The 16684-nt window shown below is 41.1% G+C and overlaps 1 protein-coding gene across 4 annotated transcripts in view; it reads right to left on the reverse strand.

The window, feature by feature from the left end:
* TTYH1 (tweety family member 1) overlaps window positions 1-16684 on the reverse strand; it is a 244927-nt gene that overhangs the window by 152843 nt on the left and 75400 nt on the right. For all 4 annotated transcript variants that reach the window (XM_073571021.1, XM_073571023.1, XM_073571020.1 and 1 more), the window contains exon 2: window positions 3342-3514. In XM_073571021.1, the coding sequence (XP_073427122.1) occupies window positions 3342-3514 (173 nt within the window). The remainder of the gene's footprint in view (window positions 1-3341; window positions 3515-16684) is intronic.

The following is a 16684-nucleotide window of genomic DNA, read 5'->3' on the forward strand; positions in this document are numbered from 1 at the left end:
GGTCTGGAGTATTCATGTGTGTGTTAACACAATACAGGAAGCAAATCAGCGATTATCTCAAAGAAGCAATTGTTGCTGCGCCACAAGCGATTTGGAGTCCATCATTGTACAGTGATAAAGATTCAAGATTGGAAATCATTCAGGACAGTTGTTAATATTCCTTGGAACAAACATGCCAGGAAATTCAACCCTAGGTCAGACTGTACAATGCTCAGAAAAAAAATAACCCAAGAAATACAGCTCAGACTCTAAAGGCCTCTGTTAGAACGTTGAATATTCAAGTACATGATAGTACAAATAGAAAAATCTGAACACGTACTGTATGGCTTGTTAGAAAGGGTTGCCTGACGAAAACTTCTTCTTACTAAAAAGAACATGGCAGCATACTGTAGCTAAAGTTTTCAGAATTGCATCTGTACAAACCAAAATACTTTTGGCGCAATGTCCTTTGGACAGATGAGACCAAAGTGGAAATGTTTGGCCATAAAAAATAAAACACAACATATGAGCACAATCACATTATGTCAAGCACAGTGATGGAAGGTTGCTGATTTTGAGTTCTTCTGCAGTTACAGAACTTGGGAACCTTGCAGTCATTGAGTTGATTCTTCTTTAACGTAAGAGCAGCGAGACTATGCAACTTTGCCACATTATGTTGTAATGGTTGATGCACTACTAAAAGTAAAAAAGGCCTGTGTGCCTTTCTTGGAAAATATATTATAGGATATGGGCACTAGATTCTGTGATGGGACGTTGATCCAAGGAACTAGTCTGATTGCCGTATTTGGCGTCAGGAAGGATTTTTTTTCTCTACTATGGATCTATTAGTGTCTGATTCATGTTTTTTTTCATTCCTATGGATCAGCATGTTAGGCTATAGGTTGAATTCAATGGACTTAAATCTACCTTCAACCTTAAAAACTATGAAACTATGATTACAAACTCCTCTATGTAAAAAAGTATAAAGTATTCAAATGTGAGACCATCTATCCACAAGCTGAAGCTTGGGTTAAACTGGTTTATAAGACAATGACCCCCAGTACACAAGTGAATCCATATCACAAAGTCTGAAAAGGAGAAGCATCAAGGTGTTGCAATGGCCCTTATCAAATTTCAGACATCAACCAGCTTTTAATGCTATGGTGGGATCTTAAGAAAGCTGTGTATAAACAAATGACCACAAACCTCAATGAACTTAAACATTGTTGTTAAAAAAGAGTGGCCATAATTCCTCCAGAACGATGTGGAAGATGGATAAAGTCCTACAGCAAATGATTACTTCAACTTACTGCTGCTAAAGCTGGGTCTACCAGCTATTACTTCATGGGTTGAACTTAATTTTTCACACATTGCTTCTGTATTTTGGTCTAGTTTTTGTTAAATAATGTCATGTTGTGCAGTAATTTGTCATTTATTTATCCAAGGCTACATTTACCTAAATTTAAGACCTTAAAAGGGCCAGATTTTTTTAGATTTCCAAGAATATGTCCTTAGTTTTTTCATGACTGTATTTATTGGAGTTGTTTTCTACTTTCGGTCATTCTAATTGTGCCCAGATAATAAATAATGCCTATACTGTCCTCACCTCCCTGACCGGCACCTGTTATGAATGGGTCACCGTGGAGGAAAAACCTAAACAAGCTAAGCCCCAGAAAACCAGAGAGGTTGGTAACTATGCAGATTGCAGATCCCTGATCCTAACCACACAACTAGCAGCAGCCGTGGAGCGTACCTACAATGAACGTAGACGCCTCATCACGGCCGGAGGACTAAATAAGCCTAAAGCAAGAAAAGTGGAAAACTAACTACCCCAAAGGAATAGACAGCCCCACACATGTATTGACGGTGAAACAAGATGAAAACACAAACATAGGCAGGAAAATAGGCTGAGCAAACGATGGGGCCCAAACTAACTAGAAAGGACAGGAAAGGAAAGACACTGTCTGTAATCTGCCAAAAACCCTACAAAAATAATGTCCAACACTTCTGATAACAAAATTAACCCAGAAGTCACTAGACTTCTCCCACTATATCAGCACTCTGAAATATTCTGAGGCAGAGCAAAAAGAGGCCAATCTAATAAGTGACAAAAAGCAAATTGGCAAATACAGATAAGTAAGAGTGGAAATTCAGCACAGCCCCAGCTGGGGCAGGCTGACCACACAAAAAACTGAATAGACCAACAAAATCAAGTGTGAACGTTAGCAGAAAAACTTAGCTTGATCTGACTGTAACAGAGCTGAGAACCAAGACTTGACAAGCCAGAAGGAATCACCAGCACCAGAATAGGGCGTCAGCTGTCTTAAATCCAGTCTGAGATTCCTGAGGTCCAATCGTCATCCTCCTTATCAGGTGGCAAATCTCTACTGATTAAATCAGCCTCACTACCTCCTTTTACTGCCAGAGGGAGCCTGGAAGGAGAACTCACAACTGGTAGACCAGAAAATGAACTCACAACAGGCACCGCTCCTCTACCCTTGACATTGTGTCTAACACTGGTTTCCAAGAATCAATATCTGTCGAGGGAGAGTGGCGTCAAGTGACCATTGCAGCCAATCAGTTGCTGCTGAAAGTATGAAATGGGAAAATCGCCCAAGTATCCTGCCGATCAGCAACCGCTGACTGGCTGTAGAGCTGACGACATCCCCCCAATGGATGTTGATACCTAAAGACTGGTGGGCAACACATTACCTAAGGTGGAGAAGTGGAGTCACTCTGGAAGGTGAATATAGGTGTTTTTTTATTTATTTCCCTCAGTTTGAAATTTACGACATCTTTAGCACCCATGTTACAACTCTTTGATGATATTTTACCAAAAGACATGCAAAACAAAAGTCATTCTGATTTTACCGGGTAATCTAAAGCTAGTCCCAGTTCCTGTTTTCGCAACTTTCACAGTGAAAGAGGGCCAAAAATGCAAGGTCTAAAGAGCTAGAAGGTCAGATTTGTTTTGCATGTTTATACTTTCCCAAGTCTTACTTGACTTTAAGTTAAGGCAAATTTTGTCACTTAGCCAGTAAATCCAACACCTTGGTGGTCCCAGTTACTGGTGGACACAGATAGAAGGGGGCCCCTGTGCATAAAAGGATATGAGCCCTTTGCAGTCCAATAGCCCATCATAATGCACAATTCCACCTACTTTGAAAATGGATGTGGACCCCTTTACTGCTTAAGCCCCTGTGCAGCTAGACAGGTTTCACCAATGATATGCCTGTCCCTGGTCCCAGTATTAGCTGAATATTTGCATTTTTTCATGAGTGCCAGACATTTTTCTATTAGTTTTACCTAGTCCACTATTAAACAGATTCAATCTAACCCAATGCATACCGATGGCGCCTTACCAGCATATGATGACTGCCGCGACGCAGCTCCAGGTGACGCAGCAAACACGATTGCTTTTAGAGTCCTCTTCTTCCTGAGGACTGCAGCAGCAGAATCGGATTAAATACACACAGATTAAGACAAGGCTGATGGCCAGGCAAAGTCCTGCAATGCCAGCTAAGAAAAGAAGAGCCTAGAGGGCAGAAGAGAAAACATATGTTTAGGATTCAGATGTTACAATGTGTTCCAGCATTCTTTGCATAGTCCCATAGGAAATCTCAGTACTATGGATGCAGTCTCAGATACCAAGAGGTTCCACAGATCTCATATATCAATTCTCATTTATGGAAAGCCAATTTTATAAATACTGTATCTAGTGCATATACTGTCTGGAAAAGTTATAGAGCCAAAGAATTTGACAGAGTCTGTCAGCACAAAATTACTGTTCAAACCTAGCACGGGCGTTGGGTGCACCCATGGTGTGGCCAAGCAATTTGGTGCACCTTCCTAACCTACATGTTTTTCACCTTCATTGGCTTATGTAAAATGAAGGAAGAGTATGTATGGCAAAGCTAGGTAGACAACAAGTAGATTGGAAGGTGCACCGAACTGTTTTGCCACACTAACGGTGCACCCAGCGTATGCGCTTGGTTTGTACAGTCATTTTGTGCTGACAGACTCCCTTTAAATTATTGTTCTCAGTGGATACTGGCAGAAATCATAAGAAAATCAAACTCCACATAAGTTTTGGTGAGTAGAGGTGATTGATCTCTGACCTTTTCTTGTCTTTTTCATTCAAAGGGTGAGAAAATGGATTTTTGGAGACCTTGGTTTATGATGCTAGTGGGCCCTTTTTATTGTGGCTCTTTGGTGAAGAAAGTGCAAGCTTAAGCATTTCAAATAAATCTGTAAGGTTATGACCACATTCCCGACATGGGACATACAGTCAAGTGTTGGCACCCTTGAAATTGTTCCAGAAAATGAAGTATTTCTCCCAGAAAATTATTGCAATCACACATGTTTTGTTATACACATGTTTATTTCCTTTGTATGTATTGGAACAACCCAAAAAAAAGAAAAAAGTAAATTGGACATAATTTCACAAAAAAAACCAAAAATGGTCCAGACAAAATTGTTGGCATCTTTCCAAAAATGTGGGTAAACAACTTTGTTTCAAGCATGTGATGATTGTTCACACTCACCTGTGGCAAGTAACAGGTGTGGGCAATATAAAAATCAGATTAAAAGGGGAGAGCTTGACTGAATCTTTGCATTGTGTGTCTGTGTGTGCCACACTAAGCATGGAGAACAGAAAAAGGAGAAGAGGACTGTCTGAGGACTTGAGAACCAAAATTGTTGAAATATTGAATTTGAATGTATTTGAATTGGCAGAAAATCCATAGTGGCAAAATCTGCACCAAAATTTCTAAATTTATCAACAGATTCTGTTGCATATTCTGTGTAGAATTGCCAAGTGCTGTATTTCACCTAAAAGTTGGAAATCCGCCGTATAAATTGCCATGTTCTAGATGTAAAATCTGCAGTGCTGCTCAATTTACAGTGTGGATTTTCTTTCCAGTGTTTGTGGATTTTAGGGCTTGAATTAATTTTTAAAAGGCAAAAAACGTTTTAGAGAATATATAAGTTTGCAATGCATAGTAACTGCTAAGACACCACTATTTTTTTTTTCTGATTTAAAGCAGTTTGACATAGATTTCCTATTATAAAACCCTACAAAAGACATCACAGCAGTTTTCTTGGAGAACTTTTAATAAACAGTTTTGAGAAAATTACGTTTTAAAAAAATTCAGCAATTCTAATACACTTTTATATACAAAGTTATCTTTTTTTTCTTAATAAAATGTAATAATTCATAGTTTTTGACCACTAGAGATGTCAATGAGGCGGAAAACTGAGATTAATACAGTATCAATAATATAATATGATTTTTTTTTTTTTTTAAAACATGGCAGCTTTGTAGATTAAAACATCCGTACAGCCAGGAAGTTCTGAGTTATCAACTCCAATTACATGAATAAGCTGTCAACTTCAAGGTTATACCGCCTGTCATCTGAGACACTTCCTGGCGGAGATTTAAAGTGGTTAGTCAGCTGAATCTTCGATACACAGGAACCACATATGCGGTGATTTACGGTTGCACTCATTCACACCAAGCATAAGTCACTACATTTTTATAGTATGTGGTTAATATTTTGGGGACTCTCCTGGTTTAGGACTAATTTTCTCCTTCTGGAGTACTGAATTGTATGGACAGCCCACTGTTTAATGCTGCGCTTTGTAATGCTTCATTTCTCCTGTTGGTGAAGCTGCATAAAAATTAAACACTTGTTACAAAGTCTTCTTGCTGATCACAGCTGATCATTGGGTGTTGCAGAAGTGGAAAACTCTGTGAAAAGCTTATCATTTTGAATCTTCTTCTAAAAAAGGATTATCATTAGTGGATAACCCCTTTCAAACATAAAATTAACATCAATTGTCCAAACTTCCCAAACGATAACACAAACTACTTATAACTAAGTATAAATCATGATGTGGTAAATTCCACCAGATCAGCAACAATCTAGAGCGCAGTCAGACGACCGTATATATCGGACCGAGATCACGGACTGGCCGGTCGGCTCTACTGACCCAAGCGTGACAGCTGCATAGAAATACATGAAGCTGTCATTCTCGGGTCGGGAGAGCCACCGGTCAGTATGTGCTCTGAATTTGGTCCAATTTATATGACCGTCTGACTTCAACCTTACAGTGATAAACAAAAAGTTTATAAGAAAGTTTTGCAGAGAAAATTATAGGGGTTGTCCCAGGAAAAAAAACATATAACTTCTCAGTAGGCTAAGTGATAACTTAGTTGATCAGTGGAGGTCCGACCACTGGGACATGGCAGAAGGAAGAATTTTTATGCTCGTTACGAAAAGGAGAGGCACGTTGGATAACCAAGTGCAGCAAAACCAATAGAGTGGCAGTTAAGCATGGGCACTGGCGCTCCATTTTAAAGGAGAAAAACATACCCTATTCTTGTGATTGGTGCAGGTCACAGAGTTCGGACACCCGCTGATCAACATAAGTGATACTTTGTTTTCATTGGACCAGCCCATTTAGCGGGCACAGTCCTTTTGTGAAAGCTGAATCCATCTACTAAGTAAGACTGCCAACCAAACATAGGTAGCTGTCCATTATAAATTGCCGGCTGCTTCATCTCACAAGACAACAGCCAACAATTGAACTTGGGAAGTCGTTGGGTCGCCTATTGAGTCAGAATTTTGTTCAAGATGGAAAAGAGGACTGTGTATATAGGGGAAGAGGAGCAGATGGAATTAACAAAATGCCTCCATTTGTCTCTATGTATTTATGCAATTAATGAGCATAATCTTTCATCAAGCTTTCAAAATCAAGATTTTCATGAAAAATAAGCAAATATTTTAGACAAAAATAAGGAGAAACAGATTGAATCAGCAGGAGATTTTCACATATTGTTCAGAACTAGTATTAAACAGAAATTTGACAATCAAAACCTGAGCTTAATTGTAGATAAGTTCTTGAGACAAGATACATTTTTATAGAAATATCCAGAATTTTTTCCAAGTTCTGGAGTAAAAGGAACAGGAATTTGTGAAATTCCCTACCCGGAAGGAAAGAGGGTCATGTATGGTCCAATCATGGGAGAGGTTTGTGTAATCATCTCTCCACTGAGGAAGGTTTAGCCAACTTTTGGGCATTTCGGGAATAATTCTGGGGGCGGGAATTAAACATCGCTATTTTACCAACCGAGAAGTTGTGAACTATGTTTTTGTGGTTCATTTTCTGGAAAGTTTTACAAAAAAATACATAAAAGTACATATGGTGGTCACCCAGACAGCAAATCAAGATTTTTGATAGGAATTCGTCAAGTTATTATTATTATTATTTATAAAGCACCATTGGTTCCATGTTGCTGTACATGAGAAGGAGTTACATACGAATTACAGATATCACTTACAGTAAACAAACTAACAATCACAGACTGATATAAAGGGGAGAGAGGACCCTACACTTTCGGGCTTACATTCTACAGGATGGTGGGGAAGGAGACAGTAAGTTGGGGGGATGCAGCAGCTCCAGTGATGGTGAGGCGGTAGCTCCAGTAGTGGTGAGGAGGCAGCGGGGATCATTGCTGGCTGTAGGCTTTCCTGAAGAGATGGGTTTTCAGGTTCCGTCTGTAGGATCCGAGTGTGGATGATAGCCGGACATGTTGGGGCAGGGAATTCCAGAGGATGGGGGCTATTATACATTCACTTCTAGCTGTGGTTAGCATAATACAGAGCAGGAGAAGATGAGCAGTTTGATATATAACAGTGAGAAAAAATAGTTTTTTTATTAATTTAATTCTGTTTCTAAACCTAGGAGTCCAGTGGGTGGTCTCACTTAGTGATTGCTAGTTATTAGAGATGGGTGGACCCCTGAAAGTTCGGGTCCAGCTGGTTCGGCCGAATAGATAAAAAAAGTTGGGTACCAGAACAGTACCTGGACCCGAACCTGGACCCCAATCACTGGAATGGGGGGCCCAAACGTCCAGTATTTGCCAGGACAGCACAGAAAACACTGCTTCTGATTGGCGCAAAATCATTACAGCCGGTCAGACAGCCACAGTCCCCACGCTGTCATTTGAGCCCGCAGCTGTGATCGGAGGTAAAAAGTTTACCTCTGGTCACTGGCGTTGGCTGATGGGACTACTGCTCCCATTATCTGACACCTGCTGCCGCTAATAACAGTGAGAGCAGGTGGCGGCTGATGGGAGTATTCATCAACCGACGCCTGCGCTCTAAACAAATAATAATAAAAAAACCGGCGTTATTTCCCCAGTAATTTTGATAACCAGCCAGCACATGACAGCGTGACAAACATCTGATGTTCGGGGGCCTGAAGCCGAACACAGATTTCCTGGTGAAATCGGTGATCAGCGTCTGTTCTCGAATAGTAGGTGTTCAGTAGAGACGCCAAACTTTGCTGTACAGGTTTGCCCATCTCTAATAGTTAACTCTTTATGGACAATCACTGTCAATCACTGATTAGGTCCGCTCAGTTGACTCCTAAGCTTAGAAAGAGCAGGAATTAAAGTAAATATTATGTAAATTAACTGAATCATATCCCACAAAACTACACTGACGAACAAAAGGGTACCAATATTTTGAACTTTTGACTTCCAGGCTCCATATCTCACCATCCACTACTGCTTTGAACATGAGACTTCCATCATTTTATAGACAATCATCTTTGCTATCTCATACATAACTTTTATTTGCAACTATTCAACAAATGTTTAGTCATGTAGATTCTTGTCATGTCACTGCATTGTTACGATTTTGCTCCCCAAAATCTAAACTTAAATTTTTATTATTTTGTTAGTATTTTGTAAATCCACCTTTGACTTTCAGCACTGCATGAATCCTTCTGGGCTGCTCTCAATCAGATTCAAGCAAGTGTTAACTGAAATCTGATCCCAGGTCTCTTCTACAAGTGTTTCCAAAGTTGGTGCATACTGGTCCCCTCACTTTGGTATGTATACAGCTTTTTCTTCAACTCTACCCAGTGGGGGCAATCCAGCACCTCTACTTCATTGTCATTTTATCCATTTCTTCACCAATGCTTAGTGTTATTGTCCTGCAGGAACATTATGTTGTACTTTTCATGCCCATAGTACGCAAGTGTTTGAAGTAACCCATCCTGTAGGATACTCTCATAAAGTTCAGGATTGGGACTACCATGGATGTCTGCAATCTCACTATTACAAAGTATATGAGCCTCCTCCACTGCAGTGTTTGTCGTGTCAGAACTGCTAGACCTTGTGATGAGCTGATTTGTTGACTCCAATATTTGGTCTGGACGTCCACTTCTTGGCTTCTGAATGGATGGATGGACTTCATTTCATATTCTTCCACCTGTCATTGCACTCACATGATGCAGTTTGGCAATTTTCTTGGCCGAGAGACAGTTATCGATGAACTGGATGATGCTATTTCTCTTTTCTAGGGAAATAGTCTTCATGGCTGCTCTTCGATATGAACCAGTGACCTTTTGCTTGAGAATCAATCTAATAACACAATGAGCTAATAGAGATTGTGAAAACAGGTTGGATTTTGTACTATGCAAGAAGAAAAAGATTTTTCCAGGAGCAAAACAGTATCAATGCAGTGCCATGACATGAATATGCATAACTAATCATATGCAAAATAATTGCAATATTTGGTCAGTATTTTACATCAGTATTTGTAAGCCTTGTAAGCCAAAACCAGGAGTGGGTGATAAATCCAGAAGTGGTGACATGTTTCTGTTAGCCTGTGTGCACACGCTGCAGATTTAGATGCGGATCTGCAGCGTTTTTGGCCGCATGGATTTGCATCAAATCCACAGTGTAGTGCACAGACAATTTTAATCTATGGGAAATGGAGATTTGTTGTTCACATGCTGCAGAAAAATATGCGCAGAAACACAGCGTTTTATTCTGCAGCATGTCAATTCTTTTTGCGGATCTGCAGCGTTTCTGCACCCATTGACTTCCATTGAGTCAGGCACATCCGCAGCAAAACCACATATGTGAAAAAGAGCTGCGGATTTGCTGCACATGTGGGTGCAAGAAATGCTGCAGATCGGGAGGAGGGAAGAGTGTGGGTGGAGTGTGGGTGGAGCTATGTGCGTGTATGTGTGTGCGGGGGTCTGCGGGGCTGTGTGTGTGTGTGTACGGGGCTGTGTTCAGGCAGGCATCATCCGATGGGACTACCGAGATTTTCAGCCCATTTTTTTGGGCTGAAAGTCCCCCTCTCGGCTTATATTCGAGTCATCTACACCAGGGGGTCGAAGGGGGAGGGGGAGCGGAGGTGTCAGATGCGCATATTCATGAGTTTAATGAGCGGTACCACGTGACCGCTGAAGGCAGGAAGGGAGATCGCAGAGAAGCTGGGGGCTGCAGAGACAGCGCCAGGACGAGTAAGTATAGCGATATTCACCTGTCCTGCATCCATCGCTGCTTGCTGCTGTCTGGCAAGTCATCTGTCAGTGACGTTCAGACAGCAGAGGGCACAGTGACGTGGTTAGTGCGTGCCCGTACCCCCTGCAGTCTGAACGTCTCTGACAGATGACATGCCAGACAGCAACAAGCAGCGATGGATGCAGGACAGGTGAATATTTCAGGTGCCAGCAGTTATACCAGCACCTGGCCCCTAGCGACAGAGAGGTGAGTGTAATTTTTTTTATGTTTAAATGCAGCAGCGACAGCACATGGGGCCATAATCTATGGAGCATCTTATGGGGGCAGCATATAGGGGCATAATCTATGGAGCATCTTATGGGGGCAGCATATGGGGGAATATTCTATGGAGCATCTTATGGGGGCAGCAGATGGGGGAATAATATATGGATCATCTTATTGGGGCAGCATATGGGGGAATAATCTATGGAGCATCTTATGGGGGCAGCATATGGGGGCATAATCTATGGAGCATCTTATGGGGGCAGCATATGGGGGAATAATCTATGGAGCATCTTATAGGGGCAGCATATGGGGGAATAATCTATGGAGCATCTTATGGGGCAGCATATAGGGGCATAATCTATGGAGCATCTTATGGAGGCAGCATATAGGGGCATAATCTATGGAGCATCTTATGGGGGCAGCATATGGGGAAATAATCTATGGAGCATCTTATGGGGGCAGCATATGGGGGAATAATCTATGGAGCATCTTATGAGGGCAGCATATGGGGGAATAATCTATGGAGCATATTAATGGGGGCAGCATATGGGGGCATAATCTATGGAGCATCATATGGGGGCATAATCTATGGAACATCTTATGGGGCCATAACCTTTATGGAGCAGCATATGGGGCATATTATTCTATGGGGCATCTTATGGGGCCATTATTAACCTTTGTACAGCATTATATGGGGTGTATTTTGTATGGGGCTATCATGAACTGTGTGGAGCATTATGTGGGGCTTCTGATTCAATATGGATATTCAAAAACATTTAACCTCCTGATGTCTCAATTAATTTTTACTTTTATTGGTATCTATTTTTATTTTTTAAATTCACCAGTAGCTGCTGCATTTTCCACCCTAGGCTTAAACTCGAGTCAATACGTTTTCCCAGTTTTTTGTGGCAAAATTAGGAGGTTGGCTTATACTCGGGTCGGCTTATGTTCAATTATATAAGGTACTTTTCATGGCTGTCTTTATTTAATCCATTAATAATTATAGGATTAGTACTGGATAGGTGTCTTACTGACGCCTCTCCATTTTTAACCGGGCTTAATGTCACCTTACAATCAAAGTTGACATTAACCCCTTATTACCCCATATGCCACCACTACATGGCAGTGGGAAAAGAGAGGCTAAGTGCTGGAATTGGCGCATCTTAAAGATGCACCATCTCTGGGGTGGCTACGGGCTAGTGTTTATAGCCGGGGGGGCCAATATCCATGGCCCCTTCCTAGGTTATGAATATCAGCCTGCATCTGTCTGCATAGCCTTTCTGGCTATTAATTATAGGGGGGCCCCACATCATTTTTTTAGGGCAGACAGCTGCGGGCTGATATTCATAGCCTGGGAAGGGGCCATGGGTATTACCAGCTTCATAGGCAATAAACATCGGCCCCCAGTAGCTAGCTTTCCCTGTCTGGTGCAGAAAACTGCACGGGAGCCCAATGTTTTTTATTTTTTTAAATTAAACAGATATTCTGTTTAGAAATATATGCAGCCGCACACTCTGGCCTCGAGTGCTAGCAGCAGTGCCGGGTATTGAGGTGCGAGGCTCGTGCGAGTTTCTCACAAGTGTGACCCCGGCCTAACGCAGATTTTTTCTATCTATCTATCTATAGATATAGCTATCTATCCATCTATAGATATGTCTATCTATAGATATATCTATCTATCTTTCTATCTATCTATCTATATGTGTGTAAACATTATTCTTCAATTAAGTATGTAAAATAAGAGGTTGGACAAAGAAATGACATCACAATTCTTTTTTTTGTTGTTAAATAACATATCTTTACTAAGCTTACAAAAACGCAGACAAATCCGTAGGAAAAAAACGCATGAAAATCCGCACAAAAATGCGCCGAATTTTACCTTCGTTTTCTGCCAAGAGATGCAGATTCTGTGCAGAAAATTCTGCAGGCAAATCTGTAACCTCTGATTGTTCCACTCCTGATTTTGGCTTACAAATACTGATGTAAAATACTGACCAAATACTGAATGTGTGAACGTGGCCTAAAAGGCCCCCATACACTTTAGGTAGCTGTCAACCAAATGAAGATTCAGTCAATCGTTCGTTCGGCTGGCAGCCATCTTTCTGACTCTCCCATATAGAGATAGGCGAATAAATTAAAGTTAAATTGAGTTCTGCTAGAAATTTTACAAAAAGCCAGCATTTGTCATAATGCAGATTTTTAGTAATTTGTCTCAATGCAGATTCAGCATTTATATTTTCTTAACTGAAAAGGGGCCATCAAGAGGTTAAATAAAAAAATACTTATACTCACCTCAATGCTCATCTCTTTGGCCCCTGTGCTCCTCACCATCACTTATCTGGTCTTCTGCATATTCTGGGGCAGTTCTGCCCATGAGCCATGCATTATCAGGGCGCATATTGTGACGTTGTGAACTTGTGCAGAACCCTACTGGTCCTCAGAATGAAAAGTTTTGATTGGTGTGAGATGCCTGGGGATTTTAAAGCAAGGGGTAAGGATCAGAAGTTACGACGAAGACCTGATGTATGACAGTGAGGAGCGGAGGAGCAGGTAAGGTGAGTATAAAGATATTTTTATTCTTTAGGCTAGTTTCACACTAGCATTTTGGAGCGCAGCGACGGCCTGCGCACGGCCGCCGCTAAGCCCCGCCCCCTGCCATGCCCCCGCCGGTAGCTCCGCCCACCGGCGCATGACGCTGCATGCGCCCTGCATCCCCTATCTTTATCACAGGGGGCGCAGGCCGTGCGCAGTATGCATTTGGCGGCGCATGCGCCTTTTTTACGGTGCGCCGACGCAACCAAACTGCAGCAGGTTGCGTTTGACGCAGGTCGGCGCACCGTCAAAAGGACGCATGCGCCGCCAAACGCATACTGCACACGGCCTGCGCCCCCTGTGATAAAGATAGGGGACGCAGGGCGCATGCAGCGTCATGCGCCGGTGGGCAGAGCTACCGGCGGGGCGTGGCAGGGGGCGGGGCTTAGCGGCGGCCGTGCGCAGGCCGTCGCTGCTCTCCAAAACGCTAGTGTGAAACTAGCCTTACATATTACATTTATTATGCTCTGAGGTCTGCAGAAACATAACAGCACAATAAGGGACATTAAGTTTGTGGACAATAACTTTTTTGAGAATTGAATTCTCCAGGAATAACCACACGACCGGCAAATTCAAATTCTGCCAGATCTGCTCTTGGAGAGTAACTTCTTTGACAGTTTAATTTCCCAGGAATAACCACGTGGATCAGCAAATTTCCCAGGAATAACCACATGGATCAGCAAATTCAAATTCTGCCAGATCCACTATTGGAGAGTAACTTCTTCGACAACCTAATTTCCTGGGATTAACCATGAGGATCAACAAATTCGAAATCTGCCAGTTGCTCTCTTGGAGAGTAGTTTCTTCGACAATCGTATTTCCTGGGAATAACTATGTGGATCAGCAAATTCAAAAATTTGACCGATCCACTCATGTCTACTTCCATACACTGGAATGCTAGTTCTGCTGAGCTATGTTCTCTATGAGAGAGCTGCTGCCAGACATCCCTTAGTGAACTAAAGGATTGGCAGTGGAAAATCAGACATGCCAGATCCTTATCTCATCCGACAGTCGTCTGTCAAGGACCCACATATTAGGCTGTTGGCTGAGCTCCTCAGTATCATCTAGTTTAGCTGTAGACTCGAACTTTCCAAATGTAGAATGTTCTATGTCAGAGTGATTTAATAGATCAGATCTCCGGCTGTTGATTTCAAAGGAATGGCTCTGAGAGTAATTTTGTATGACTCAGACTTAGCACATTATTTAATGAGATGCTTGCAGAAGTCAGTATCAGCAGACGGTGAGGTCACCCTCTAAATCACCCAAAATAGGGATCATAATTGTGAATGTAAATAGGGAATGTATCTGACAACTGCAGAATATATAATTGCAGTGTGAGGTTGTGTATCAAAGCCGTCTGCTGCAAAACTAGGTCAGTATTGTATTGTGGAAGCCATGAGATAATCACTGCACCCAAAGGCTGTTTTTAGCCAAGAGATGTTTCTGCTAATTATACTACATGATCCACTTTATAGGAGGCAAGACTGAACATCTTCAACTGGAAATCGAATAATGTCTACTTAAAGGGGTTGTCTTATGAAGGAAAACTCTTGTCCAACTGGAAAAGAAAAAATGTCTACTTAAAGGGGTTGTCTTATGATTCTGAAGGCAACCCCTTGTCCATGTGCTGTATTAATGTGATGGTCCTAAATGAGTGGTCCCAAGTGGTTCGTCAAATACAAGTGCACACCGATAAAACTATGTTGTAGAATTACTGAAACTTAGCATCAAGTTCCTAAACATTTGACTGGCATTTGATATCAGGCCAGATTAAATTCAGCTAGTTGTTGAATCAAGATAATGTGACAGGCACTTGGCAAGATATTGGCAAGTGATAGGCACTTGGCAAGATAAAACACCACTTGGTGTTTTCCTATGAGGGCAGGTTTGAGATTTCATTTTCAATACTAGAGAAAAGGCAAACCTGATGTGGAAGCTCCTCCTGACATGTCTAGTTTAACAGATATAGTACTTAAATTCCTAAAGAAATAATAATTCTGGAGCATCTTATATAAAAGAGCTGCACTGTACTGGTCTTCCGTTATTCCTCCTGGAAATATATCAATACATTCAAAACCAGGAACACAACCTATCATCTTGTCAATAGGATAGCTATTGAGTGTAGCAATCCCCAAAGTCAATATCGACCCTTTAACGAGCTTTGCCACATGACTTAGAATAAGAAGCCAAATCAGAAACTCCATTTGCAGATACATGTTTCAGGATGATGCCCCTCTTCAGTGCAGAGCATGAGATCTGATTTGTCTGAGTGAGAGGCCTCTGATTGAGGGAACGTTTCTTCTTGTGGAGAATGCTAGGTTAGTGTAAGGAGAATTATAGGAAGTGCAAAACTCCTCTGGGAATTTAAATATTCAAATAGTCTTTTCATAGAGGAAGAGAACATGACCTCTAGTACCACCTACTGGATGCAGCAATCTTAAAAACTGTTAACACTAACTGGACAGTGTTAGACTATGTAGGGACATAAGTTATTATTATTATCAGTTGTAATCATATACATAGTTTTCATTTCTATCGGAACATCTGGGAGGTTTAGGGGAAAAAGAGGACACCTCCTGAACTCTAGAAAGCATAGGCAAATTTATTGAGCCTTGCTTTAGAAACACCGAGAGAGCAGGGCTCCCAGTAGGTTTCCGGTGCATGATGCAGGGAAATTTCATTTCAAATGGAGGTGGAAAACAGGGGTGTCAAAGAGGTGTGGCCTTGAAAAAGGGTGCATAGTTACGCAAAACATTTTTAGCAGTGCAACATGAGAGCCACACAACAGAATCATCTGCAATACCACTTAGAAGGGTCTTGGAAAATAAGGCATTGAGGAACAGCCTGAACAACTTCTCTTCAAAATATAAATTTTATTAAAAACTTTTCAATAAAAAACATTCAAAATAAGTGAAATATCAAAGAAATACATCACAGATTTATGGAGTTATTCTATAAGAGATATTACAAAAATTGAAAAACAACAAGCCAATAAATTCCTATAAATATAGCCTTTATCCCCTTGACAAAGCATAAAGCGAAATGCTAATAACAAAGTTAAATCATTAAATGGATACAGTCAAATAATAACAATACAATTGAGCATATAAAATCTAGATTCAATACACCAGACAATATGGCAAATTGCACAAGGTTAAACTGTTAGTACCTACCCAACTGTCTGGTTACTGACAGCGTACTGATGAACGTTTCAGTTTATGCTTTGTCAAAGGGATAAAACACAGAGGATTTTATTGGCTTATTGTTATTTATATATTGTAATCTCCATAATGACTATACCTCTGTATTGCTGGAAATAAATCTGTGATGTATTTATTCGATTTCTCTGATAAAATTTTATTTAACCTATTAAAGTGTTGTATATTGTTTGTACGAGTCACATTTTATTGGTGCATACTAGGAGACCCAAATTGTAGATTAGTTTTCATTTATTCCTCCTCAAAATAGCTGCTTAATTTGGGAACAGTTCGCCTTTATCGTCCACTATAGTAATCGGTAGGA

This window comes from Dendrobates tinctorius, unplaced genomic scaffold (assembly GCF_039654945.1).
Source record: "Dendrobates tinctorius isolate UK_male_01 unplaced genomic scaffold, ASM3965494v1 ptg000028l, whole genome shotgun sequence".
NCBI classification, from domain to species: domain Eukaryota; kingdom Metazoa; phylum Chordata; class Amphibia; order Anura; family Dendrobatidae; genus Dendrobates; species Dendrobates tinctorius.